The sequence below is a fragment of the Nerophis ophidion genome, linkage group LG01 (genome assembly GCF_033978795.1).
Source record: "Nerophis ophidion isolate RoL-2023_Sa linkage group LG01, RoL_Noph_v1.0, whole genome shotgun sequence".
Lineage (NCBI taxonomy): Eukaryota > Metazoa > Chordata > Actinopteri > Syngnathiformes > Syngnathidae > Nerophis > Nerophis ophidion.
In genome coordinates this window covers 53,428,315-53,455,891 of record NC_084611.1, presented here as the reverse complement: position 1 = coordinate 53,455,891, position 27,577 = coordinate 53,428,315, and the positions used below count along the sequence as shown (strand labels likewise).

The window sequence follows — 27,577 nt, the reverse complement described above, 5'->3', positions numbered from 1 at the left end:
ACAAAATGGAGCGAATTTTAGCGATATTACGGAGATGAAAGAAGGCCGTTTTAGTAACGCTTTTAATGTGTGACTCAAAGGAGAGAGTTGGGTCGAAGATAATACCCAGATTTTTTACCGAGTCACCTTGTTTTATTATATGGTTGTCAAATGTTAAAGTTGTATTATTAAATAGAGGTCGGTGTCTAGCAGGACCGATGATCAGCATTTCCGTTTTTTTGGCGTTAAGTTGCAAAAAATTAGCGGACATCCATTGTTTAATTTCATTAAGACACGCTTCCAACTGACTACAGTCCGGCGTGTTGGTCAGCTTTAGGGGCATGTAGAGTTGGGTGTCATCAGCATAACAGTGAAAGCTAATACCGTATTTGCGTATGACGTCACCCAGCGGCAGCATGTAGATGCTGAAGAGTACAGGGCCAAGGACCGAACCCAAAATATCTATTTTTCATCCATACATTGTCAGTAGCTGTTTCAGCTGCTACTATATACGACTAATTCTTGGTCCAGTTATCAACCCTAACACAGACAAACAAACCCATTTATCAATTTATTGTGTGAATCACTTAACTTTGCGCTTGATCATTAATTCTATCCAGACCTCAATACAACCACATCTGGTGACAGAACCATTGAGAGCCAAACCACGATCCCACCTAGTACCACCAGTAGCACATTGGATGTCACCACTGAGAGCAACAAAGCCACCACCCGACCTTGTACCACCAGTGGCAGCGTGGATGTCACCTGTTGAGAGGCACTTTTAGTGCCGTCCCACCCGGGCCGGGAGCAGGAACACAATTCGAGGAGGCAGGAGTTGAGTCAAGTAGAAGTATTTTATTGAACGCAATCTGCAGAGAGCGGAGATCGTACAGTACACTTGAACAGTAGTACCAGTAAAACCCAAAGCGATATCATGAGAGTTTGCTGTGCAGCAGCTTATATACTGTGCCAGTAGTTGTCTGATTGGTCAGTCTACTGACTGACGTCTGTTGCTATGTGTCTCGTGTCTAGGGATAATTATGCTGAACTACTATTGATTTCCTGTTATGCTCGTTGTTGCTCAAGTATCTGTTTCCTGTATGTGCAGTGTTTGGCACACTGAGTCAAATTGAGGTCAGGACGTTTCCTGTTTTATTTGGTACACTCTGTACTCTGAGACATGAGGCCTTGTACACTCATTAATCCCCCTTTTGATCTCTATTAAAGAGATCACAAATCAAAACATCGTATAATATGTGAAAATTCGACTAAGTACTAATACTTAGTGGCACCTTAAACTTGAGTTGTACCCGTGATGGACAGACGTATCAGGGCCCAAAGAAAGACCATGAGTACCCCAAACCAACAGAGAATAAGGAGGTCGATGGTTGTCATGATCTTCTTGGTCCCTCGACGAATCTGGTTGGTGGTTTGGCACACCACGTGTAGGAGAGGAGCGCTATTTCACCTCCTCCCACAGGGATTTTGGGTAGACTACCTCACCCTGATGCCACCAGGGGATTATTCTGCCCCTTGTTTATTGGTGGTCTTCTCCCGTTGTTGTTGTTCACGTAACTCGGTACGTGTCTCTCCCAACGTGCGTGCAGGGGCGTCCGCCGCTGCACACTGGCTCCAGTGGAACCACGTGTCTCCCTTGCTGTTCAGCCGAACAGCATGCGAGGTGCGTTCAGTCACTCGATATGGACCCGTCCACCTGGGTTCGGTCCACTTTCGCTTGAGCACCTTCAGTAGGACCCACTCTGTGCTTGGTGGGGCCGCTGTGTCTTCCTTGTTTCTCTCCCCCACCTGCTTGGCATACTCTGCAACAAGGGCTTGTAAAGCATGGAAATACTGCGTGTGGGTTAATGACTGATCATCACCTTTGAGTCCAATAAGCTTGGACTGGGGCCCTGGAAACCTCCTGCCTGTGGTCAGCTCAAAGGGAGTAAAGGCCGTGCTTTGGTTTATTGAGCTTCGAACAGACATGAGGGCAAGGGGTAGCGCATCTAGCCAATTCATTTTGGTCAGTGCACAGATTTTTGACAATTTAGATTTGAGTGTTTGGTTCATTCTTTCAACCTTTCCTTGGGATTGTGGGTGGTAGACCGAACCAAACTTGTTTTTCAACCCCAGCATTTCTTCAACCTTTTGCAGATCATGGTTTTTGAAATGTGTACCATTATCTGATCGGATTTTCTCAGGAAAACCATGTCTGGGGATATACTGGTTTACCAACAACTTCACCACTGTCTTACTGTCTTCCCTTTTTGTAGGGAGTACCTCTGGCCAACCTGAATACGCATCCACACATACCAACATATACCTGTATCCTTTTACTGAGTTCACCATATCTGTGTAATCTATGATGATTTCTTTCCCTGTTTTCGTCTCGAGAGGGAAACGTCCAGGATGCGGTCTGACTGTTGGTCGTGCATTATACATTGTGCATTCAGAGCAAGTATGTACATGATATTTACACATATCTTTCAAAAATGGGTGCCACCAATTTTCGAGGTTTCTCTGCATCTGTACAGCCCCGATATGTCCCACTCCGTGCGCCTCAGTTAGTGCTATGTTTTTTACTCCAGGTGGTAGCACAATACGGCCATCCGGACTTCGCCACAAATCGTCGGTTTTTGTGCAGCCTCTGGCCAGCCATAGTGATTTTTCCTCCGGTGAGGTTTTACTCTGTTCCGTTTTTACATGTACAAGTTCCCTATCGGTGTCTGGGGTTGTCTCAGTGTCAGAGCAGAGCATCATCATATTATGTACATATCCGGCTGCTTTTTTCGCAGCTGCATCAGCCGCGTCATTTCCTATTTCTTATTTTCGTGTGCGAGTGTGTTTTCTCATGACCCTTGCATTTGATTACGGCTACCTTATGTGGTAACATCAGTGCTTCCGCTAGTTCTTTCATCTCTGCCTCATGCTTAATGGGTTTGTTGGACGCCGTAAGGTATCCTGTTCTTTGCCATTGTGGCAATTCTATGTGTACCGCCCCTATTGCATAAGCTGAGTCAGTGTAAATGTTGATTACCTGGCCCTCTCCTGCTTTCAACGCTTTGATTACAGCAATTATTTCTGCTCTCTGTTCTGACTGGGGTCCCTCAATCTTGTCTGCAGCAACTGTTTTTACGCCTGATTCTGTTTTTTCCACTACAGCATAGGCTGAGATTAGGCCTTGTGTTTCATGTCAGAAACAACATCCATCTGTGTACAAGTTTCTTCCTCCCTCAAATGGTTCTGCCTGTAAGTCTGGTCTGATTTTTTCCTCTTTCTGAACCTTGTCTGCACATAGATGTGGTGTACCTGTACCCATTTGGTCTGCCATGTTAACCCCCTCATGTGTGAATGTCAGGTTTGGCGCTTCTAGTACTTTCGCTAGTCGCCTCTGTCTGAGCGCTGTGAGCGTGAATGTTGCAGAATTGACGTATGCCACGACGCTGTGAGTGGTTAGAACGTGCAGTGGGTGGTCCATGACAATGTGTGGCGTTTTTTGTATGATTTTTGCTATTCCCGCGACATGTTGTGTGCACGTTGGGTGACGTTTTTCCATGCTGTCGAGTATCGTACTGATGTACATCAATATTTTCCTCTCTCCCCCTTTTTTCTGGAACAGCACACCGTTGACACAGTATGATGTACCAGAAACATCAAGATAGAAGGTGGAGGAGTAGTCAGGGACCGCAAGTTCAGCCGCATGGGGAAAGTTGCTGTTTGAGGGATATAAACGAAACCTCAGCTTCCGTAGTCCAATTAAGCTGTGCAGACAGTTTTCGCATGCCGTGTTCGCGAACGAGGTCACGAAGGGATGACGTAAGGCCTGTGTAGTTAGCGACATAATTCCTGCTGTAGCCCGTAAGCCTAAGGAAAGAAAGCATGTCTTTAACTGTTTTGGGTTTAGGGTGGAGTAGGATCGTGTCCCTGTGTTCTCGTGACAAACCGGACCCTTCCTGTGAGATCTGTCTGCCTAAAAAGGAAACGACTCTCCGAGCTACCTGTAGTGTGGACTTACTGGCCTTAAAACCTTTCTCAGCTAAATGTAGTAGTACCTGTTTTGTGGCTTTCAAGCAGAGTGAGGCAGTGGGTGCAGCAAGAAGAAGATCATCAACGTACTGGACAAGAGTAGTTTCCGGTGGCAGCTCGAAATCAGTCAAAACATCCTTTAATACCTGATTAAATAGGCCAAGGGATAGAGCAAATCCCTGAGGAAGACGAGAATAGGTCAGTTGGACCCCTCGTTAGGTGAAGGCAAAAATGTTTCTACATTCTTCGGCTAGTGGTAAGCAGAAAAATGCATTAGCGAGGTCGATATAGGTGAACCATTGGTGGCTAGGATCAAGATTAGTCAACGCAACGTAAGGGTTGGGAACTGGGATGGTTTGCGTGCATAACGCAGAGTTAATGGCCCTAAGATCATGAACCATGCGATATTTACCAGTGCCTTTCTTTTCAATGGGCCATATGGGAGTGTTCCATTCCGAGGATGTTTCTACCAACACCCCCTTTTCAAATAGACCTTCAATGGTATCTGCAATGCCGATTTCGGCATCTTTTTTACTTGGGTATTGGGGAACCCACACTGGGTTGTTATTTTTCAGCTTGAAAGTAACTGGGGGGCAGTCGACTAGGCCAACATCCGTGGGCCCAGTGGACCATAGTGAGTCAGGCAGTGAATCTAACAACAATGCTACTTCGGAGTGATCTGTTTTCTCTCGGCCATGGTGGCGGGAGATTTGAGCGTGTTCAAGGAGAGCGTGGTTAGTGCAAGAAACTTGTATTTTGTAGATTTGAGTTGCGGGTGAATACCACAACGAAGAGCCAACCCTCTGCCAATCAGTTTGCAGTTGTGCTGTTTTAACTATAGAACCCAGCTCTTTGGCTTGGTGCTCTGGATGTAAGGCTAAAGACACATGGGGGGAAGCCTCGTCACTCATCATGTACCACTGTAGTTGCTCTGGGGTGAGAGAAACTTCTGCCGCTACACCTATGGGAGCCACATAAATGTTATTAGTGGAAAGAGCCCAATTAGTTCCCTCTATGTCCCTGCTAAACTGTTCCTCATACCACTGTGTATCCTCTCTATCATAAAACAATGTAATATGAGGAGGGTCAGGAGGGGCCACATAGGGGTGTATTTGGGAGATCCAGGGTTTCCAAGTCAGGTAAGCCGACAGGATTCCACCTTTATCACTAGTTTCACTGTGTAGGAGACCCCAGTAGATGTCAGCCGATCTGTCTGCAACTGGCTGAATCATGTATTGGCTTAAATGTGAAGACTCAATACTGGCGCAGGGTAGAGATGTTCCATCAGGGAATGAGACTGTTAGTCCGTCAGGCGAGCAGAGAATAGTATCCCCCAATCGAGTCAGGAGGTCTCTCCCCAGCAGGTTGGAAGGTACCTCAGGGGAGTAGACGAAAGGATGCAACACAGTCTGATTGCCAAGCCGTGTTGTGAGAGGCTTGGTGTAAGGCAGCGTAGTACGAACCCCAGAGAAACCCATGACGTCTGATGAAAGCAGCTTCTTTTCCACAGTCTTGATAGTGGAGACGGTAGCACCTGTATCCACTAAGAAAGGCAGCAAGTCCTGATTTACTGTCACTGACAGCACCGGTTCTGCCGTAAGGTGCTGTTCAGGGCTTCTCTGTGGGGTGTGTCACTCAGTGTCTTGCCACAAGGGGAACTGTGGTGCGGGTCCCCTCCCTTGAGACTGAGAAGGGTGTGTTCCTCCCCTGTTCTGAACTCCTCCTCTCTGTGGAAACCTTCCTTGTGACTGAGCAGGGTTATATGGGCACTCCCTCACCCAATGGGAGGAGTCCCCACACAGGAAACAGCCTTGGTTTCCTCCTTGAGGCCTTCCCCCGGAAAACCCTCTCCTTCCTCCACCCAGTGGGCCTCCCCTTCCCCTATTTTGTCCTCCCCCTCTTCTAAAATGTGGCATCCCAGACTCCTGAGCGTTATCGCCGTCCCACTGCTGTACAGTGTGAGACATAACCTTGACCTGATCTTTCTTGCCCTTCTTTTTGTCGTTTAAGTCATCTCTAGCTTTGGCTAGTTGTAACTTCAGTAATTGTGCCTGCAAATCTGCTTTGTCTTTCTCATCTTGTTGTGTTTTGTCTTGAGCCGCGGTAAGGTGATGAACGAGATGCTTCTCTCATGTACAAAGTTGACATCCTAACATGTCAGGGGTACTTTTCATGGCTGTTTGCACTGACTCAGGCACTCCACTCAGAACTGCTTGTCGGAACCACTCAGCCTGTGACCCAGTGTTACCGGGGTGCTGGCCGGTTTGATTGGTCCAGGCCTCTTTGGGTTCACATAAAAACTGCCTGGGGTTTTGTTTGGGGTCCCATCTAATTTTAGGCATAACGGCTGAATTAGGCAGTGGGAAATGACTACGCATTGCAGCACCAAGAGCAGTGCATAGTTGGGTGAATCTGACCTCATCGGACAGTGTTAGAGTTTTTGCGTCCGTCTCTACATCTCTAAGATTAATCTGGGTCATGCACCGAGCAGCAACAGCGCAGAAATCTCCTAATGCCAGAGTGTGCCTCTTTCAATGTAAAATGTGGGATACATGCCATGGGTTGGAGGCGCATAGGGTGGAGGACATGTGGGGACATGGGGTGCAGTTACCGATTTGGAGTGAAGCTCCTTTTGGTGCAGATGTTTGGTCCTTTGCCAGCAGATCAACAGTTCAGCCCACTCCCGTCGCTCCTTCTCTCAGTCGCGCTCCTTTTTCCTCCAACTGGACTTCTGCAACAAACCTGCAATCTTTCCCTGCTCTTCCGCTTCATCTCTCTTTAGAGCGGCTATGTTCAGTTGATCAAGTATCAATTGTCCTAAGGGCCCTCTATGTTCCAATGTTTTCCCCATGTCCTGAATAAGTTGTTCTAATTTTTGTTTTGCTTTTGTTACTTTCTTCTCTGTTGGCTTTGATGTAGCAGCTAGGGCATTAGCTGTGGATCCAATTTGGGTCTATAGGGTGACATATGGGCTGACCGGGCCCCATCCATCATCATCTATTTTTCTATCAAACTCTCCTTTCATTTTAACTAGACTCTGAGCTCCGCAGTTTTATTGCGACAACAATCTTCCCGGAGATAGCTGCGTTAGCCCACTGCGGTTCTCTGAGAGACAAGCTTCTAGGCCGGCCCTAAAGGTCGGTCCGGTCTCCCACTGGGTGTCCTATTACAAGAACCACAGCGTTTACTCCAAAGATAAGATGTCTCGCTTATCAACTGGGTGATTTAGCCCTCGCTGCGTGTCTGTTGGTCAGATATGGACGGTTTTCACCGCCCACCCCGCCCTAAACTGTAGCGAATGAAAGACGTTCGTTTACACCGTTAGGTATCCCGTCAGTTCATCAGCCGCAGACCCAGCACACAACGAGTATTCACACAACGATTTACTCAGAGTCTTATTCTCCCCACTTCCCTTCTTACCTCAACAACACTTAAAATACACACACAAAGTTAGTGTCACATACACATTCGATACCCACACAGTATTTTCTTTAGCTTAAAGTTGTGTTATCGAAAGACTACTCAGTCTCTGTTTTCAACTGCAGTTTCCTTCGACTGTATTTTTCTTCTCCCCTCGTTTTTCCAACGTAAAATAACCAATTTTGTTGTTTTGAGGAGTTTTATACAGCGATATTTCAATCTCTCCAAGGTTTATAAACCTATTTTCCCAAACGTTTTTGGAGTTTTCATATCGTAACAACAACTAGAATTTAGGGACCTCAACCCCCGGGACTCTAACCCAGCCGCGGTACTAACCGCTCCTGGACCCCGTCGGATCTCAGGTGGAGTTACGCCACTCTCGAGGTTACTGTGTATTCCTCCTGTATCGAAGTTATTTTAGATTTACACTTCTACTGACTCTTTTAGTTTTTATGTTTTCTTACAAGTACATAGGACAGGACACTATTTTAGTAGTTTCCAATATGCAGAATTTGTTTTAACAGGTTTTCTGCTTACCTTATTTGTAAGTGCCGGCTAGTGTCTTTGTCCATGAAGAAAATGTTTAGGTCCGAATGGTCCACTCGATGTTGTCCTCACAACTCCCTCGATCCCGGGACGAGCCCCCAAATTGTTGAGAGGCACTTTTAGTGCCGTCTCACCCGGGCCGGGAGCAGGAACACAATTCGAGGAGGCAGGAGTTGAGTCAAGTAGAAGTATTTTATTGAACGCAATCTGCAGAGAGCGGAGATCGTACAGTACACTTGAACAGTAGTACCAGTAAAACCCAAAGCGATATCATGAGAGTTTGCTGTGCAGCTGCTTTTATACTGTGCCAGTAGTTATCTGATTGGTCAGTCTACTGACTGACGTCTGTTGCTATGTGTCTCGTGTCTAGGGATAATTATGCTTAACTACTCTTGGTTTCCTGTTATGCTCGTTGTTGCTCAAGTATCTGTTTCCTGTATGTGCAGTGTTTGGCACACTGAGTCAAATTGAGGTCAGGACGTTTCCTGTTTTATTTGGTACACTCTGTACTCTGAGACATGAGGCCTTGTACACTCATTACACAACTGAGAGCAACAAAGCCACCACCCCACCTAGTACCACCAGTGGAACCTTGGGTGTCCCCACTGAGAGCAACAAAGCCACCACCCAACCTAGTACCACCAGTGTAACTTTGGATGCCACCACTGAGAGCAACAAAGCCACCACCTGACCTAGTACCACCAGTTGCACCTGGGATGTCACCACTGAGAGCAACAAAGCCACCACCCGACCTAGTACCACCAGTGGCACCTTGGATGTCACCACTGAGAGCAACAAAGCCACCACACGACCTAGTACCACCAGTGGCACCTTGGATGTCACCACTGAGAGCAACAAAGCCACCACCCGACCTAGTACCACCAGTGGCACCTTGGATGTCACCACTGAGAGCAACAAAGCCACCACCTGACCTTGTACCACCAGTGGCACCTTGGATGTCACTACTGAGAGCAACAAAGCCACCACCCGACCTAGTACCACCAGTGGCACATTGGATGTCACCACTGAGAGCAACAAAGCCACCACACGACCTAGTACCACCAGTGGCACCTTGGATGTCACCACTGAGAGCAACAAAGCCACCACACGACCTAATACCACCAGTGGCACATTGGATGTCACTACTGAGAGCAACAAAGCCACCACCCGACCTAGTACCACCAGTGGCACATTGGATGTCACCACTGAGAGCAACAAAGCCACCACCCGACCTAGTACCACCAGTGGCACCTTGGATGTCACCACTGAGAGAAACAAAGCCACCATCCGACCTAGTACCACCAGTGGCACCTTGGATGTCACCACTGAGGGCAACAAAGCCACCACCCGACCTAGTACCACCAGTGGCACCTGGGATGTCACCACTGAGAGCAACAAAGCCACAACCCGACCTAGTACCACCAGTGGCACCTTGGATGTCACCACTGAGAGCAACAAAGCCACCACACGACCTAGTACCACCAGTGGCACCTTGGATGTCACTACTGAGAGCAACAAAGCCACCACCCGACCTAGTACCACCAGTGGCACCTTGGATGTCACCACTGAGAGCAACAAAGCCACCACACGACCTAGTACCACCAGTGGCACCTTGGATGTCGCTACTGAGAGCAACAAAGCCACCACCTGACCTAGTACCACCAGTGGCACCTTGGATGTCACCCCTGAGAGCAACAAAGCCACCACACGACCTAGTACCACCAGTGGCACCTTGGATGTCACTACTGAGAGCAACAAAGCCACCACCCGACCTAGTACCACCAGTGGCACCTTGGATGTCACCACTGAGAGAAACAAAGCCACCACCCGACCTAGTACCACCAGTGGCACCTTGGATGTCACCACTGAGGGCAACAAAGCCATCACCCGACCTAGTACCACCAGTGGCACCTTGGATGTCACCACTGAGGGCAACAAAGCCACCACCCGACCTAGTACCACCAGTGGCACCTTGGATGTCACCACTGAGAGCAACAAAGCCACCACACGACCTAGTACCACCAGTGGCACCTTGGATGTCACTACTGAGAGCAACAAAGCCACCACCCGACCTAGTACCACCAGTGGCACCTGGGATGTCACCACTGAGAGCAACAAAGCCACCACCCGACCTAGTACCACCAGTGGCACCTTGGATGTCACCACTGAGAGCAACAAAGCCACCACACGACCTAGTACCACCAGTGGCACCTGGGATGTCACCACTGAGAGCAACAAAGCCACCACACGACCTAGTACCACCAGTGGCACCTTGGATGTCACTACTATGAGCAACAAAGCCACCACCTGACCTAATACCACCAGTGGCACCTTGGATGTCACCACTGAGAGCAACAAAGCCACCACACGACCTAGTACCACCAGTGGCACCTTGGATGTCACTACTGAGAGCAACAAAGCCACCACCCGACCTAGTACCACCAGTGGCACCTTGGATGTCACCACTGAGGGCAACAAAGCCACCACTCGACCTAGTACCACCAGTGGCACCTTGGATGTCACCACTGAGGGCAACAAAGCCACCAACCGACCTAGTACCACCAGTGGCACCTTGGATGTCACCACTGAGAGCAACAAAGCCACCACCCGACCTAGTACCACCAGTGGCAACTTGGATGTCACTACTGAGAGCAACAAAGCCACCACACGAGCTAGTACCACGAGTGGCACCTTGGATGTCACTACTGAGAGCAACAAAGCCACCACCCGACCTAGTACCACCAGTGGCACATTGGATGTCACCACTGAGAGCAACAAAGCCACCACCCGACCTAGTACCACCAGTGGCACCTTGGATGTCACCACTGAGAGCAACAAAGCCACCACACGACCTAGTACCACCAGTGGCACCTTGGATGTCACCACTGAGAGCAACAAAGCCACCACCTGACCTTGTACCACCAGTGGCACCTTGGATGTCACCACTGAGAGCAACAAAGCCACCACCTGACCTTGTACCACCAGTGCCACCTTGGATGTCACCACTGAGAGCAACAAAGCCACCACCTGACCTTGTACCACCAGTGGCACCTTGGATGTCACCACTGAGAGCAACAAAGCCACCACCGGACCTTGTACCACCAGTGGCACCTTGGATGTCACCACTGAGAGCAACAAAGCCACCACCTGACCTTGTACCACCAGTGCCACCTTGGATGTCACCACTGAGAGCAACAAAGCCACCACCTGACCTTGTACCACCAGTGGCACCTAGGATGTCACCACTGAGAGCAACAAAGCCACCACCTGACCTTGTACCACCAGTGCCACCTTGGATGTCACCACTGAGAGCAACAAAGCCACCACCCGACTTAGTACCACCAGTGGCACCTAGGATGTCACCACTGAGAGCAACAAAGCCACCACCTGACCTTGTACCACCAGTGGCACCTTGGATGTCACCACTGAGAGCAACAAAGCCACCACCTGACCTTGTACCACCAGTGCCACCTTGGATGTCACCACTGAGAGCAACAAAGCCACCACCTGACCTAGTACCACCAGTGGCACCTTGGATGTCACCACTGAGAGCAACAAAGCCACCACCCGACCTAGTACCACCAGTGGCACCTTGGATGTCACCACTGAGGGCAACAAAGCCACCACCTGACCTAGTACCACCAGTAGCACCTGGGATGTCACCACTGAGAGCAACAAAGCCACCACCCGACCTTGTACCACCAGTGGCACCTTGGATGTCACCACTGAGAGCAACAAAGCCACCACCTGACCTAGTACCACCAGTGGCACCTCGGATGTCACCACTGAGAGCAACAAAGCCACCACCTAACCTTGTACCACCAGTGGCACCTTGGATGTCACCACTGAGAGCAACAAAGCCACCACCTGACCTTGTACCACCAGTGGCACCTTGGATGTCACCACTGAGAGCAACAAAGCCACCACCTGACCTAGTACCACCAGTGGCACCTAGGATGTCACCACTGAGAGCAACAAAGCCACCACCTGACCTAGTACCACCAGTGGCACCTCGGATGTCACCACTGAGAGCAACAAAGCCACCACCTGACCTAGTACCACCAGTGGCACCTTGGATGTCACCACTGAGAGCAACAAAGCCACCACCCGACTTAGTACCACCAGTGGCACCTTGGATGTCACCACTGAGAGCAACAAAGCCACCACCTGACCTTGTACCACCAGTGGCACCTTGGATGTCACCACTGAGAGCAACAAAGCCACCACCTGACCTAGTACCACCAGTGGCACCTCGGATGTCACCACTGAGAGCTAAAAGCCACCACCTAACCTTGTACCACCAGTGGCACCTTGGATGTCACCACTGAGAGCAACAAAGCCACCACCGGACCTTGTACCACCAGTGGCACCTTGGATGTCACCACTGAGAGCAACAAAGCCACCACCTGACCTTGTACCACCAGTGGCACCTTGGATGTCACCACTGAGAGCAACAAAGCCACCACCTGACCTTGTACCACCAGTGCCACCTTGGATGTCACCACTGAGAGCAACAAAGCCACCACCTGACCTTGTACCACCAGTGGCACCTCGGATGTCACCACTGAGATTAACAAAGCCACCACCTGACCTTGTACCACCAGTGGCACCTCGGATGTCACCACTGAGAGCAACAAAGCCACCACCTGACCTAGTACCACCAGTGGCACCTCGGATGTCACCACTGAGAGCAACAAAGCCACCACCTGACCTAGTACCACCAGTGGCACCTTGGATGTCACCACTGAGAGCAAAAAAGCCACCACCCGACTTAGTACCACTAGTGGCACCTTGGATGTCACCACTGAGAGCAACAAACCCACCACCTGACCTTGTACCACCAGTGGCACCTTGGATGTCACCACTGAGAGCAACAAAGCCACCACCTGACCTAGTACCACCAGTGGCACCTCGGATGTCACCACTGAGAGCAACAAAGCCACCACCTGACCTTGTACCACCAGTGGCACCTTGGATGTCACCACTGAGAGCAACAAAGCCACCACCTGACCTAGTACCACCAGTGGCACCTTTGATGTCACCACTGAGAGCAACAAAGCCACCATCCGACCTAGTACCACCAGTGGCACCTTGGATGTCACCACTGAGAGCAACAAAGCCACCACCTGACCTTGTACCACCAGTGGCACCTTGGATGTCACCACTGAGAGCAACAAAGCCACCACCTGACCTAGTACCACCAGTGGCACCTCGGATGTCACCACTGAGAGCAACAAAGCCCCCACCTGACCTTGTACCACCAGTGGCACCTTGGATGTCACCACTGAGAGCAACAAAGCCACCACCTGACCTAGTACCACCAGTGGCGCCTTTGATGTCACCACTGAGAGCAACAAAGCCACCATCCGACCTAGTACCACCAGTGGCACCTTGGATGTCACCACTGAGAGCAACAAAGCCACCACCTGACCTAGTACCACCAGTGGCACCTCGGATGTCACCACTGAGAGCAACAAAGCCACCACCTGACCTTGTACCACCACTGGCACCTTGGATGTCACCACTGAGAGCAACAAAGCCACCACCTGACCTAGTACCACCAGTGGCACCTTTGATGTCACCACTGAGAGCAACAAAGCCACCATCCGACCTAGTACCACCAGTGGCACCTTGGATGTCACCACTGAGAGCAACAAAGCCACCACCTGACCTAGTACCACCAGTGGCACCTCGGATGTCACCACTGAGAGCAACAAAGCCACCACCTGACCTTGTACCACCAGTGGCACCTTGGATGTCACCACTGAGAGCAACAAAGCCACCACCTGACCTTGTACCACCAGTGGCACCTTGGATGTCACCACTGAGAGCAACAAAGCCACCACCTGACCTAGTACCACCAGTGGCACCTTTGATGTCACCACTGAGAGCAACAAAGCCACCATCCGACCTAGTACCACCAGTGGCACCTTGGATGTCACCACTGAGAGCAACAAAGCCACCACCTGACCTAGTACCACCAGTGGCACCTCGGATGTCACCACTGAGAGCAACAAAGCCACCACCTGACCTTGTACCACCAGTGGCACCTTGGATGTCACCACTGAGAGAAACAAAGCCACCACCCGACCTAGTACCACCAGTGGCACCTTGGATGTCACCACTGAGGGCAACAAAGCCATCACCCGACCTAGTACCACCAGTGGCACCTTGGATGTCACCACTGAGGGCAACAAAGCCACCACCCGACCTAGTACCACCAGTGGCACCTTGGATGTCACCACTGAGAGCAACAAAGCCACCACACGACCTAGTACCACCAGTGGCACCTTGGATGTCACTACTGAGAGCAACAAAGCCACCACCCGACCTAGTACCACCAGTGGCACCTGGGATGTCACCACTGAGAGCAACAAAGCCACCACCCGACCTAGTACCACCAGTGGCACCTTGGATGTCACCACTGAGAGCAACAAAGCCACCACACGACCTAGTACCACCAGTGGCACCTGGGATGTCACCACTGAGAGCAACAAAGCCACCACACGACCTAGTACCACCAGTGGCACCTTGGATGTCACTACTATGAGCAACAAAGCCACCACCTGACCTAATACCACCAGTGGCACCTTGGATGTCACCACTGAGAGCAACAAAGCCACCACACGACCTAGTACCACCAGTGGCACCTTGGATGTCACTACTGAGAGCAACAAAGCCACCACCCGACCTAGTACCACCAGTGGCACCTTGGATGTCACCACTGAGGGCAACAAAGCCACCACTCGACCTAGTACCACCAGTGGCACCTTGGATGTCACCACTGAGGGCAACAAAGCCACCAACCGACCTAGTACCACCAGTGGCACCTTGGATGTCACCACTGAGAGCAACAAAGCCACCACCCGACCTAGTACCACCAGTGGCAACTTGGATGTCACTACTGAGAGCAACAAAGCCACCACACGACCTAGTACCACGAGTGGCACCTTGGATGTCACTACTGAGAGCAACAAAGCCACCACCCGACCTAGTACCACCAGTGGCACATTGGATGTCACCACTGAGAGCAACAAAGCCACCACCCGACCTAGTACCACCAGTGGCACCTTGGATGTCACCACTGAGAGCAACAAAGCCACCACACGACCTAGTACCACCAGTGGCACCTTGGATGTCACCACTGAGAGCAACAAAGCCACCACCTGACCTTGTACCACCAGTGGCACCTTGGATGTCACCACTGAGAGCAACAAAGCCACCACCTGACCTTGTACCACCAGTGCCACCTTGGATGTCACCACTGAGAGCAACAAAGCCACCACCTGACCTTGTACCACCAGTGGCACCTTGGATGTCACCACTGAGAGCAACAAAGCCACCACCGGACCTTGTACCACCAGTGGCACCTTGGATGTCACCACTGAGAGCAACAAAGCCACCACCTGACCTTGTACCACCAGTGCCACCTTGGATGTCACCACTGAGAGCAACAAAGCCACCACCTGACCTTGTACCACCAGTGGCACCTAGGATGTCACCACTGAGAGCAACAAAGCCACCACCTGACCTTGTACCACCAGTGCCACCTTGGATGTCACCACTGAGAGCAACAAAGCCACCACCCGACTTAGTACCACCAGTGGCACCTAGGATGTCACCACTGAGAGCAACAAAGCCACCACCTGACCTTGTACCACCAGTGGCACCTTGGATGTCACCACTGAGAGCAACAAAGCCACCACCTGACCTTGTACCACCAGTGCCACCTTGGATGTCACCACTGAGAGCAACAAAGCCACCACCCGACCTAGTACCACCAGTGGCACCTTGGATGTCACCACTGAGAGCAACAAAGCCACCACCCGACCTAGTACCACCAGTGGCACCTTGGATGTCACCACTGAGGGCAACAAAGCAACCACCTGACCTAGTACCACCAGTAGCACCTGGGATGTCACCACTGAGAGCAACAAAGCCACCACCCGACCTTGTACCACCAGTGGCACCTTGGATGTCACCACTGAGAGCAACAAAGCCACCACCTGACCTAGTACCACCAGTGGCACCTCGGATGTCACCACTGAGAGCAACAAAGCCAGCACCTAACCTTGTACCACCAGTGGCACCTTGGATGTCACCACTGAGAGCAACAAAGCCACCACCTGACCTTGTACCACCAGTGGCACCTTGGATGTCACCACTGAGAGCAACAAAGCCACCACCTGACCTAGTACCACCAGTGGCACCTAGGATGTCACCACTGAGAGCAACAAAGCCACCACCTGACCTAGTACCACCAGTGGCACCTCGGATGTCACCACTGAGAGCAACAAAGCCACCACCTGACCTAGTACCACCAGTGGCACCTTGGATGTCACCACTGAGAGCAACAAAGCCACCACCCGACTTAGTACCACCAGTGGCACCTTGGATGTCACCACTGAGAGCAACAAAGCCACCACCTGACCTTGTACCACCAGTGGCACCTTGGATGTCACCACTGAGAGCAACAAAGCCACCACCTGACCTAGTACCACCAGTGGCACCTCGGATGTCACCACTGAGAGCTAAAAGCCACCACCTGACCTTGTACCACCAGTGGCACCTTGGATGTCACCACTGAGAGCAACAAAGCCACCACCGGACCTTGTACCACCAGTGGCACCTTGGATGTCACCACTGAGAGCAACAAAGCCACCACCTGACCTTGTACCACCAGTGGCACCTTGGATGTCACCACTGAGAGCAACAAAGCCACCACCTGACCTTGTACCACCAGTGCCACCTTGGATGTCACCACTGAGAGCAACAAAGCCACCACCTGACCTTGTACCACCAGTGGCACCTCGGATGTCACCACTGAGATTAACAAAGCCACCACCTGACCTTGTACCACCAGTGGCACCTCGGATGTCACCACTGAGAGCAACAAAGCCACCACCTGACCTAGTACCACCAGTGGCACCTCGGATGTCACCACTGAGAGCAACAAAGCCACCACCTGACCTAGTACCACCAATGGCACCTTGGATGTCACCACTGAGAGCAAAAAAGCCACCACCCGACTTAGTACCACTAGTGGCACCTTGGATGTCACCACTGAGAGCAACAAACCCACCACCTGACCTTGTACCACCAGTGGCACCTTGGATGTCACCACTGAGAGCAACAAAGCCACCACCTGACCTAGTACCACCAGTGGCACCTCGGATGTCACCACTGAGAGCAACAAAGCCACCACCTGACCTTGTACCACCAGTGGCACCTTGGATGTCACCACTGAGAGCAACAAAGCCACCACCTGACCTAGTACCACCAGTGGCACCTTTGATGTCACCACTGAGAGCAACAAAGCCACCATCCGACCTAGTACCACCAGTGGCACCTTGGATGTCACCACTGAGAGCAACAAAGCCACCACCTGACCTTGTACCACCAGTGGCACCTTGGATGTCACCACTGAGAGCAACAAAGCCACCACCTGACCTAGTACCACCAGTGGCACCTCGGATGTCACCACTGAGAGCAACAAAGCCCCCACCTGACCTTGTACCACCAGTGGCACCTTGGATGTCACCACTGAGAGCAACAAAGCCACCACCTGACCTAGTACCACCAGTGGCGCCTTTGATGTCACCACTGAGAGCAACAAAGCCACCATCCGACCTAGTACCACCAGTGGCACCTTGGATGTCACCACTGAGAGCAACAAAGCCACCACCTGACCTAGTACCACCAGTGGCACCTCGGATGTCACCACTGAGAGCAACAAAGCCACCACCTGACCTTGTACCACCAGTGGCACCTTGGATGTCACCACTGAGAGCAACAAAGCCACCACCTGACCTAGTACCACCAGTGGCACCTTTGATGTCACCACTGAGAGCAACAAAGCCACCATCCGACCTAGTACCACCAGTGGCACCTTGGATGTCACCACTGAGAGCAACAAAGCCACCACCTGACCTAGTACCACCAGTGGCACCTCGGATGTCACCACTGAGAGCAACAAAGCCACCACCTGACCTTGTACCACCAGTGGCACCTTGGATGTCACCACTGAGAGCAACAAAGCCACCACCTGACCTTGTACCACCAGTGGCACCTTGGATGTCACCACTGAGAGCAACAAAGCCACCACCTGACCTAGTACCACCAGTGGCACCTTTGATGTCACCACTGAGAGCAACAAAGCCACCATCCGACCTAGTACCACCAGTGGCACCTTGGATGTCACCACTGAGAGCAACAAAGCCACCACCTGACCTAGTACCACCAGTGGCACCTCGGATGTCACCACTGAGAGCAACAAAGCCACCACCTGACCTTGTACCACCAGTGGCACCTTGGATGTCACCACTGAGAGCAACAAAGCCACCACCTGACCTTGTACCACCAGTGGCACCTTGGATGTCACCACTGAGAGCAACAAAGCCACCACCTGACCTTGTACCACCAGTGGCACCTTGGATGTCACCACTGAGAGCAACAAAGCCACCACCTGACCTAGTACCACCAGTGGCAAGGGATGTCACCACTGAGAGCAACAAAGCCACCACCTGACCTAGTACCACCAGTGGCACCTCGGATGTCACCACTGAGAGCAACAAAGCCACCACCTGACCTAGTACCACCAGTGGCACCTTGGATGTCACCACTGAGAGCAACAAAGCCACCACCCGACTTAGTACCACCAGTGGCACCTTGGATGTCACCACTGAGAGCAACAAAGCCACCACCTGACCTTGTACCACCAGTGGCACCTCGGATGTCACCACTGAGAGCAACAAAGCCACCACCTAACCTTGTACCACCAGTGGCACCTTGGATGTCACCACTGAGAGCAACAAAGCCACCACCTGACCTTGTACCACCAGTGGCACCTTGGATGTCACCACTGAGAGCAACAAAGCCACCACCTGACCTAGTACCACCAGTGGCACCTAGGATGTCACCACTGAGAGCAACAAAGCCACCACCTGACCTAGTACCACCAGTGGCACCTCGGATGTCACCACTGAGAGCAACAAAGCCACCACCTGACCTAGTACCACCAGTGGCACCTTGGATGTCACCACTGAGAGCAACAAAGCCACCACCCGACTTAGTACCACCAGTGGCACCTTGGATGTCACCACTGAGAGCAACAAAGCCACCACCTGACCTTGTACCACCAGTGGCACCTTGGATGTCACCACTGAGAGCAACAAAGCCACCACCTGACCTAGTACCACCAGTGGCACCTCGGATGTCACCACTGAGAGCTAAAAGCCACCACCTGACCTTGTACCACCAGTGGCACCTTGGATGTCACCACTGAGAGCAACAAAGCCACCACCGGACCTTGTACCACCAGTGGCACCTTGGATGTCACCACTGAGAGCAACAAAGCCACCACCTGACCTTGTACCACCAGTGGCACCTTGGATGTCACCACTGAGAGCAACAAAGCCACCACCTGACCTTGTACCACCAGTGCCACCTTGGATGTCACCACTGAGAGCAACAAAGCCACCACCTGACCTTGTACCACCAGTGGCACCTCGGATGTCACCACTGAGATTAACAAAGCCACCACCTGACCTTGTACCACCAGTGGCACCTCGGATGTCACCACTGAGAGCAACAAAGCCACCACCTGACCTAGTACCACCAGTGGCACCTCGGATGTCACCACTGAGAGCAACAAAGCCACCACCTGACCTACTACCACCAGTGGCACCTTGGATGTCACCACTGAGAGCAACAAAGCCACCACCCGACTTAGTACCACTAGTGGCACCTTGGATGTCACCACTGAGAGCAACAAACCCACCACCTGACCTTGTACCACCAGTGGCACCTTGGATGTCACCACTGAGAGCAACAAAGCCACCACCTGACCTAGTACCACCAGTGGCACCTCGGATGTCACCACTGAGAGCAACAAAGCCACCACCTGACCTTGTACCACCAGTGGAACCTTGGATGTCACCACTGAGAGCAACAAAGCCACCACCTGACCTAGTACCACCAGTGGCACCTTTGATGTCACCACTGAGAGCAACAAAGCCACCATCCGACCTAGTACCACCAGTGGCACCTTGGATGTCACCACTGAGAGCAACAAAGCCACCACCTGACCTTGTACCACCAGTGGCACCTTGGATGTCACCACTGAGAGCAACAAAGCCACCACCTGACCTAGTACCACCAGTGGCACCTCGGATGTCACCACTGAGAGCAACAAAGCCACCACCTGACCTTGTACCACCAGTGGCACCTTGGATGTCACCACTGAGAGCAACAAAGCCACCACCTGACCTAGTACCACCAGTGGCGCCTTTGATGTCACCACTGAGAGCAACAAAGCCACCATCCGACCTAGTACCACCAGTGGCACCTTGGATGTCACCACTGAGAGCAACAAAGCCACCACCTGACCTAGTACCACCAGTGGCACCTCGGATGTCACCACTGAGAGCAACAAAGCCACCACCTGACCTTGTACCACCAGTGGCACCTTGGATGTCACCACTGAGAGCAACAAAGCCACCACCTGACCTAGTACCACCAGTGGCACCTTTGATGTCACCACTGAGAGCAACAAAGCCACCATCCGACCTAGTACCACCAGTGGCACCTTGGATGTCACCACTGAGAGCAACAAAGCCACCACCTGACCTAGTACCACCAGTGGCACCTCGGATGTCACCACTGAGAGCAACAAAGCCACCACCTGACCTTGTACCACCAGTGGCACCTTGGATGTCACCACTGAGAGCAACAAAGCCACCACCTGACCTTGTACCACCAGTGGCACCTTGGATGTCACCACTGAGAGCAACAAAGCCACCACCTGACCTAGTACCACCAGTGGCACCTTTGATGTCACCACTGAGAGCAACAAAGCCACCATCCGACCTAGTACCACCAGTGGCACCTTGGATGTCACCACTGAGAGCAACAAAGCCACCACCTGACCTAGTACCACCAGTGGCACCTCGGATGTCACCACTGAGAGCAACAAAGCCACCACCTGACCTTGTACCACCAGTGGCACCTTGGATGTCACCACTGAGAGCAACAAAGCCACCACCTGACCTTGTACCACCAGTGGCACCTTGGATGTCACCACTGAGAGCAACAAAGCCACCACCTGACCTTGTACCACCAGTGGCACCTTGGATGTCACCACTGAGAGCAACAAAGCCACCACCTGACCTAGTACCACCAGTGGCACCTAGGATGTCACCACTGAGAGCAACAAAGCCACCACCTGACCTAGTACCACCAGTGGCACCTCGGATGTCACCACTGAGAGCAACAAAGCCACCACCTGACCTAGTACCACCAGTGGCACCTTGGATGTCACCACTGAGAGCAACAAAGCCACCACCCGACTTAGTACCACCAGTGGCACCTTGGATGTCACCACTGAGAGCAACAAAGCCACCACCTGACCTTGTACCACCAGTGGCACCTTGGATGTCACCACTGAGAGCAACAAAGCCACCACCTGACCTAGTACCACCAGTGGCACCTCGGATGTCACCACTGAGAGCAACAAAGCCACCACCTGACCTTGTACCACCAGTGGCACCTTGGATGTCACCACTGAGAGCAACAAAGCCACCACCGGACCTTGTACCACCAGTGGCACCTTGGATGTCACCACTGAGAGCAACAAAGCCACCACCTGACCTTGTACCACCAGTGGCACCTTGGATGTCACCACTGAGAGCAACAAAGCCACCACCTGACCTTGTACCACCAGTGCCACCTTGGATGTCACCACTGAGAGCAACAAAGCCACCACCTGACCTTGTACCACCAGTGGCACCTCGGATGTCACCACTGAGATTAACAAAGCCACCACCTGACCTTGTACCACCAGTGGCACCTCGGATGTCACCACTGAGAGCAACAAAGCCACCACCTGACCTAGTACCACCAGTGGCACCTCGGATGTCACCACTGAGAGCAACAAAGCCACCACCTGACCTAGTACCACCAGTGGCACCTTGGATGTCACCACTGAGAGCAACAAAGCCACCACCCGACTTAGTACCACTAGTGGCACCTTGGATGTCACCACTGAGAGCAACAAACCCACCACCTGACCTTGTACCACCAGTGGCACCTTGGATGTCACCACTGAGAGCAACAAAGCCACCACCTGACCTAGTACCACCAGTGGCACCTCGGATGTCACCACTGAGAGCAACAAAGCCACCACCTGACCTTGTACCACCAGTGGCACCTTGGATGTCACCACTGAGAGCAACAAAGCCACCACCTGACCTAGTACCACCAGTGGCACCTTTGATGTCACCACTGAGAGCAACAAAGCCACCATCCGACCTAGTACCACCAGTGGCACCTTGGATGTCACCACTGAGAGCAACAAAGCCACCACCTGACCTTGTACCACCAGTGGCACCTTGGATGTCACCACTGAGAGCAACAAAGCCACCACCTGACCTAGTACCACCAGTGGCACCTCGGATGTCACCACTGAGAGCACCAAAGCCACCACCTGACCTTGTACCACCAGTGGCACCTTGGATGTCACCACTGAGAGCAACAAAGCCACCACCTGACCTAGTACCACCAGTGGCACCTTTGATGTCACCACTGAGAGCAACAAAGCCACCATCCGACCTAGTACCACCAGTGGCACCTTGGATGTCACCACTGAGAGCAACAAAGCCACCACCTGACCTAGTACCACCAGTGGCACCTCGGATGTCACCACTGAGAGCAACAAAGCCACCACCTGACCTTGTACCACCAGTGGCACCTTGGATGTCACCATTGAGAGCAACAAAGCCACCACCTGACCTAGTACCACCAGTGGCACCTCGGATGTCACCACTGAGAGCAACAAAGCCACCACCTGACCTTGTACCACCAGTGGCACCTTGGATGTCACCACTGAGAGCAACAAAGCCACCACCTGACCTTGTACCACCAGTGGCACCTTGGATGTCACCACTGAGAGCAACAAAGCCACCACCTGACCTAGTACCACCAGTGGAACCTAGGATGTTACCACTGAGAGCAACAAAGCCACCACCTGACCTAGTACCACCAGTGGCACCTCGGATGTCACCACTGAGAGCAACAAAGCCACCACCTGACCTAGTACCACCAGTGGCACCTTGGATGTCACCACTGAGAGCAACAAAGCCACCACCCGACTTAGTACCACCAGTGGCACCTTGGATGTCACCACTGAGAGCAACAAAGCCACCACCTGACCTTGTACCACCAGTGGCACCTTGGATGTCACCACTGAGAGCAACAAAGCCACCACCTGACCTAGTACCACCAGTGGCACCTCGGATGTCACCACTGAGAGCTACAAAGCCACCACCTGACCTTGTACCACCAGTGGCACCTTGGATGTCACCACTGAGAGCAACAAAGCCACCACCGGACCTTGTACCACCAGTGGCACCTTGGATGTCACCACTGAGAGCAACAAAGCCACCACCTGACCTTGTACCACCAGTGCCACCTTGGATGTCACCACTGAGAGCAACAAAGCCACCACCTGACCTTGTACCACCAGTGGCACCTAGGATGTCACCACTGAGAGCAACAAAGCCACCACCTGACCTTGTACCACCAGTGCCACCTTGGATGTCACCACTGAGAGCAACAAAGCCACCACCTGACCTTGTACCACCAGTGGCACCTTGGATGTCACTACTGAGAGCAACAAAGCCACCACCGACTTAGTACCACCAGTGGCACCTAGGATGTCACCACTGAGAGCAACAAAGCCACCACCTGACCTTGTACCACCAGTGGCACCTTGGATGTCACCACTGAGAGCAACAAAGCCACCACCTGACCTTGTACCACCAGTGCCACCTTGGATGTCACCACTGAGAGCAACAAAGCCACCACCTGACCTAGTACCACCAGTGGCACCTTGGATGTCACCACTGAGAGCAACAAAGCCACCACCCGACCTAGTACCACCAGTGGCACCTTGGATGTCACCACTGAGGGCAACAAAGCCACCACCTGACCTAGTACCACCAGTAGCACCTGGGATGTCACCACTGAGAGCAACAAAGCCACCACCCGACCTTGTACCACCAGTGGCACCTTGGATGTCACCACTGAGAGCAACAAAGCCACCACCTGACCTAGTACCACCAGTGGCACCTCGGATGTCACCACTGAGAGCAACAAAGCCACCACCTAACCTTGTACCACCAGTGGCACCTTGGATGTCACCACTGAGAGCAACAAAGCCACCACCTGACCTTGTACCACCAGTGGCACCTTGGATGTCACCACTGAGAGCAACAAAGCCACCACCTGACCTAGTACCACCAGTGGCACCTAGGATGTCACCACTGAGAGCAACAAAGCCACCACCTGACCTAGTACCACCAGTGGCACCTCGGATGTCACCACTGAGAGCAACAAAGCCACCACCTGACCTAGTACCACCAGTGGCACCTTGGATGTCACCACTGAGAGCAACAAAGCCACCACCCGACTTAGTACCACCAGTGGCACCTTGGATGTCACCACTGAGAGCAACAAAGCCACCACCTGACCTTGTACCACCAGTGGCACCTTGGATGTCACCACTGAGAGCAACAAAGCCACCACCTGACCTTGTACCACCAGTGGCACCTAGGATGTCACCACTGAGAGCAACAAAGCCACCACCGGACCTTGTACCACCAGTGGCACCTTGGATGTCACCACTGAGAGCAACAAAGCCACCACCTGACCTTGTACCACCAGTGGCACCTTGGATGTCACCACTGAGAGCAACAAAGCCACCACCTGACCTTGTACCACCAGTGCCACCTTGGATGTCACCACTGAGAGCAACAAAGCCACCACCTGACCTTGTACCACCAGTGGCACCTCGGATGTCACCACTGAGATTAACAAAGCCACCACCTGACCTTGTACCACCAGTGGCACCTCGGATGTCACCACTGAGAGCAACAAAGCCACCACCTGACCTAGTACCACCAGTGGCACCTCGGATGTCACCACTGAGAGCAACAAAGCCACCACCTGACCTAGTACCACCAGTGGCACCTTGGATGTCACCACTGAGAGCAACAAAGCCACCACCCGACTTAGTACCACTAGTGGCACCTTGGATGTCACCACTGAGAGCAACAAAGCCACCACCTGACCTTGTACCACCAGTGGCACCTTGGATGTCACCACTGAGAGCAACAAAGCCACCACCTGACCTAGTACCACCAGTGGCACCTCGGATGTCACCACTGAGAGCAACAAAGCCACCACCTGACCTTGTACCACCAGTGGCACCTTGGATGTCACCACTGAGAGCAACAAAGCCACCACCTGACCTAGTACCACCAGTGGCACCTTTGATGTCACCACTGAGAGCAACAAAGCCACCATCCGACCTAGTACCACCAGTGGCACCTTGGATGTCACCACTGAGAGCAACAAAGCCACCACCTGACCTTGTACCACCAGTGGCACCTTGGATGTCACCACTGAGAGCAACAAAGCCACCACCTGACCTAGTACCACCAGTGGCACCTCGGATGTCACCACTGAGAGCAACAAAGCCACCACCTGACCTTGTACCACCAGTGGCACCTTGGATGTCACCACTGAGAGCAACAAAGCCACCACCTGACCTAGTACCACCAGTGGCGCCTTTGATGTCACCACTGAGAGCAACAAAGCCACCATCCGACCTAGTACCACCAGTGGCACCTTGGATGTCACCACTGAGAGCAACAAAGCCACCACCTGACCTAGTACCACCAGTGGCACCTCGGATGTCACCACTGAGAGCAACAAAGCCACCACCTGACCTAGTACCACCAGTGGCACCTTGGATGTCACCACTGAGAGCAACAAAGCCACCACCCGACTTAGTACCACCAGTGGCACCTTGGATGTCACCACTGAGAGCAACAAAGCCACCACCTGACCTTGTACCACCAGTGGCACCTTGGATGTCACCACTGAGAGCAACAAAGCCACCACCTGACCTAGTACCACCAGTGGCACCTCGGATGTCACCACTGAGAGCTACAAAGCCACCACCTGACCTTGTACCACCAGTGGCACCTTGGATGTCACCACTGAGAGCAACAAAGCCACCACCGGACCTTGTACCACCAGTGGCACCTTGGATGTCACCACTGAGAGCAACAAAGCCACCACCTGACCTTGTACCACCAGTGGCACCTTGGATGTCACCACTGAGAGCAACAAAGCCACCACCTGACCTTGTACCACCAGTGCCACCTTGGATGTCACCACTGAGAGCAACAAAGCCACCACCTGACCTAGTACCACCAGTGGCACCTTGGATGTCACCACTGAGAGCAACAAAGCCACCACCCGACTTAGTACCACTAGTGGCACCTTGGATGTCACCACTGAGAGCAACAAACCCACCACCTGACCTTGTACCACCAGTGGCACCTTGGATGTCACCACTGAGAGCAACAAAGCCACCACCTGACCTAGTACCACCAGTGGCACCTCGGATGTCACCACTGAGAGCAACAAAGCCACCACCTGACCTTGTACCACCAGTGGCACCTTGGATGTCACCACTGAGAGCAACACAGCCACCACCTGACCTAGTACCACCAGTGGCACCTTTGATGTCACCACTGAGAGCAACAAAGCCACCATCCGACCTAGTACCACCAGTGGCACCTTGGATGTCACCACTGAGAGCAACAAAGCCACCACCTGACCTTGTACCACCAGTGGCACCTTGGATGTCACCACTGAGAGCAACAAAGCCACCACCTGACCTAGTACCACCAGTGGCACCTCGGATGTCACCACTGAGAGCAACAAAGCCACCACCTGACCTTGTACCACCAGTGGCACCTTGGATCAAGACTGAGAGCAACAAAGCCACCACCTGACCTAGTACCACCAGTGGCGCCTTTGATGTCACCACTGAGAGCAACAAAGCCACCATCCGACCTAGTACCACCAGTGGCACCTTGGATGTCACCACTGAGAGCAACAAAGCCACCACCTGACCTTGTACCACCAGTGGCACCTTGGATCACCACTGAGAGCAACAAAGCCACCACCTGACCTAGTACCACCAGTGGCGCCTTTGATGTCACCACTGAGAGCAACAAAGCCACCATCCGACCTAGTACCACCAGTGGCACCTCGGATGTCACCACTGAGAGCAACAAAGCCACCACCTGACCTTGTACCACCAGTGGCACCTTGGATGTCACCACTGAGAGCAACAAAGCCACCACCTGACCTAGTACCACCAGTGGCACCTTTGATGTCACCACTGAGAGCAACAAAGCCACCATCCGACCTAGTACCACCAGTGGCACCTTGGATGTCACCACTGAGAGCAACAAAGCCACCACCTGACCTAGTACCACCAGTGGCACCTCGGATGTCACCACTGAGAGCAACAAAGCCACCACCTGACCTTGTACCACCAGTGGCACCTTGGATGTCACCACTGAGAGCAACAAAGCCACCACCCGACCTTGTACCACCAGTGGCACCTTGGATGTCACCACTGAGAGCAACAAAGCCACCACCTGACCTAGTACCACCAGTGGCACCTTTGATGTCACCACTGAGAGCAACAAAGCCACCATCCGACCTAGTACCACCAGTGGCACCT

General features: G+C 52.6%; 1 protein-coding gene and 1 pseudogene across 1 annotated transcript; both read right to left on the bottom strand.

The window, feature by feature from the left end:
- Positions 1 to 827: 827 nt before the first annotated feature.
- Positions 828 to 2,745, bottom strand: LOC133536464 (uncharacterized protein K02A2.6-like). The gene has a single exon (XM_061877051.1). The coding sequence runs from the start codon at positions 2,743 to 2,745 to the stop codon at positions 1,504 to 1,506; it is 1,242 nt and encodes a 413-aa protein (XP_061733035.1). The 3' UTR covers positions 828 to 1,503.
- A 46-nt stretch (positions 2,746 to 2,791) lies between these two features.
- LOC133559335 (uncharacterized) lies at positions 2,792 to 6,350 on the bottom strand (annotated as a pseudogene).
- Positions 6,351 to 27,577: the final 21,227 nt, after the last annotated feature.

What these genes read in the sequence shown, in the direction of transcription:
- LOC133536464 (XM_061877051.1), bottom strand. Translation starts at nt 2,745, where the DNA reads ATGATGATGCTCTGCTCTGACACTGAGACAACCCCAGACACCGATAGG.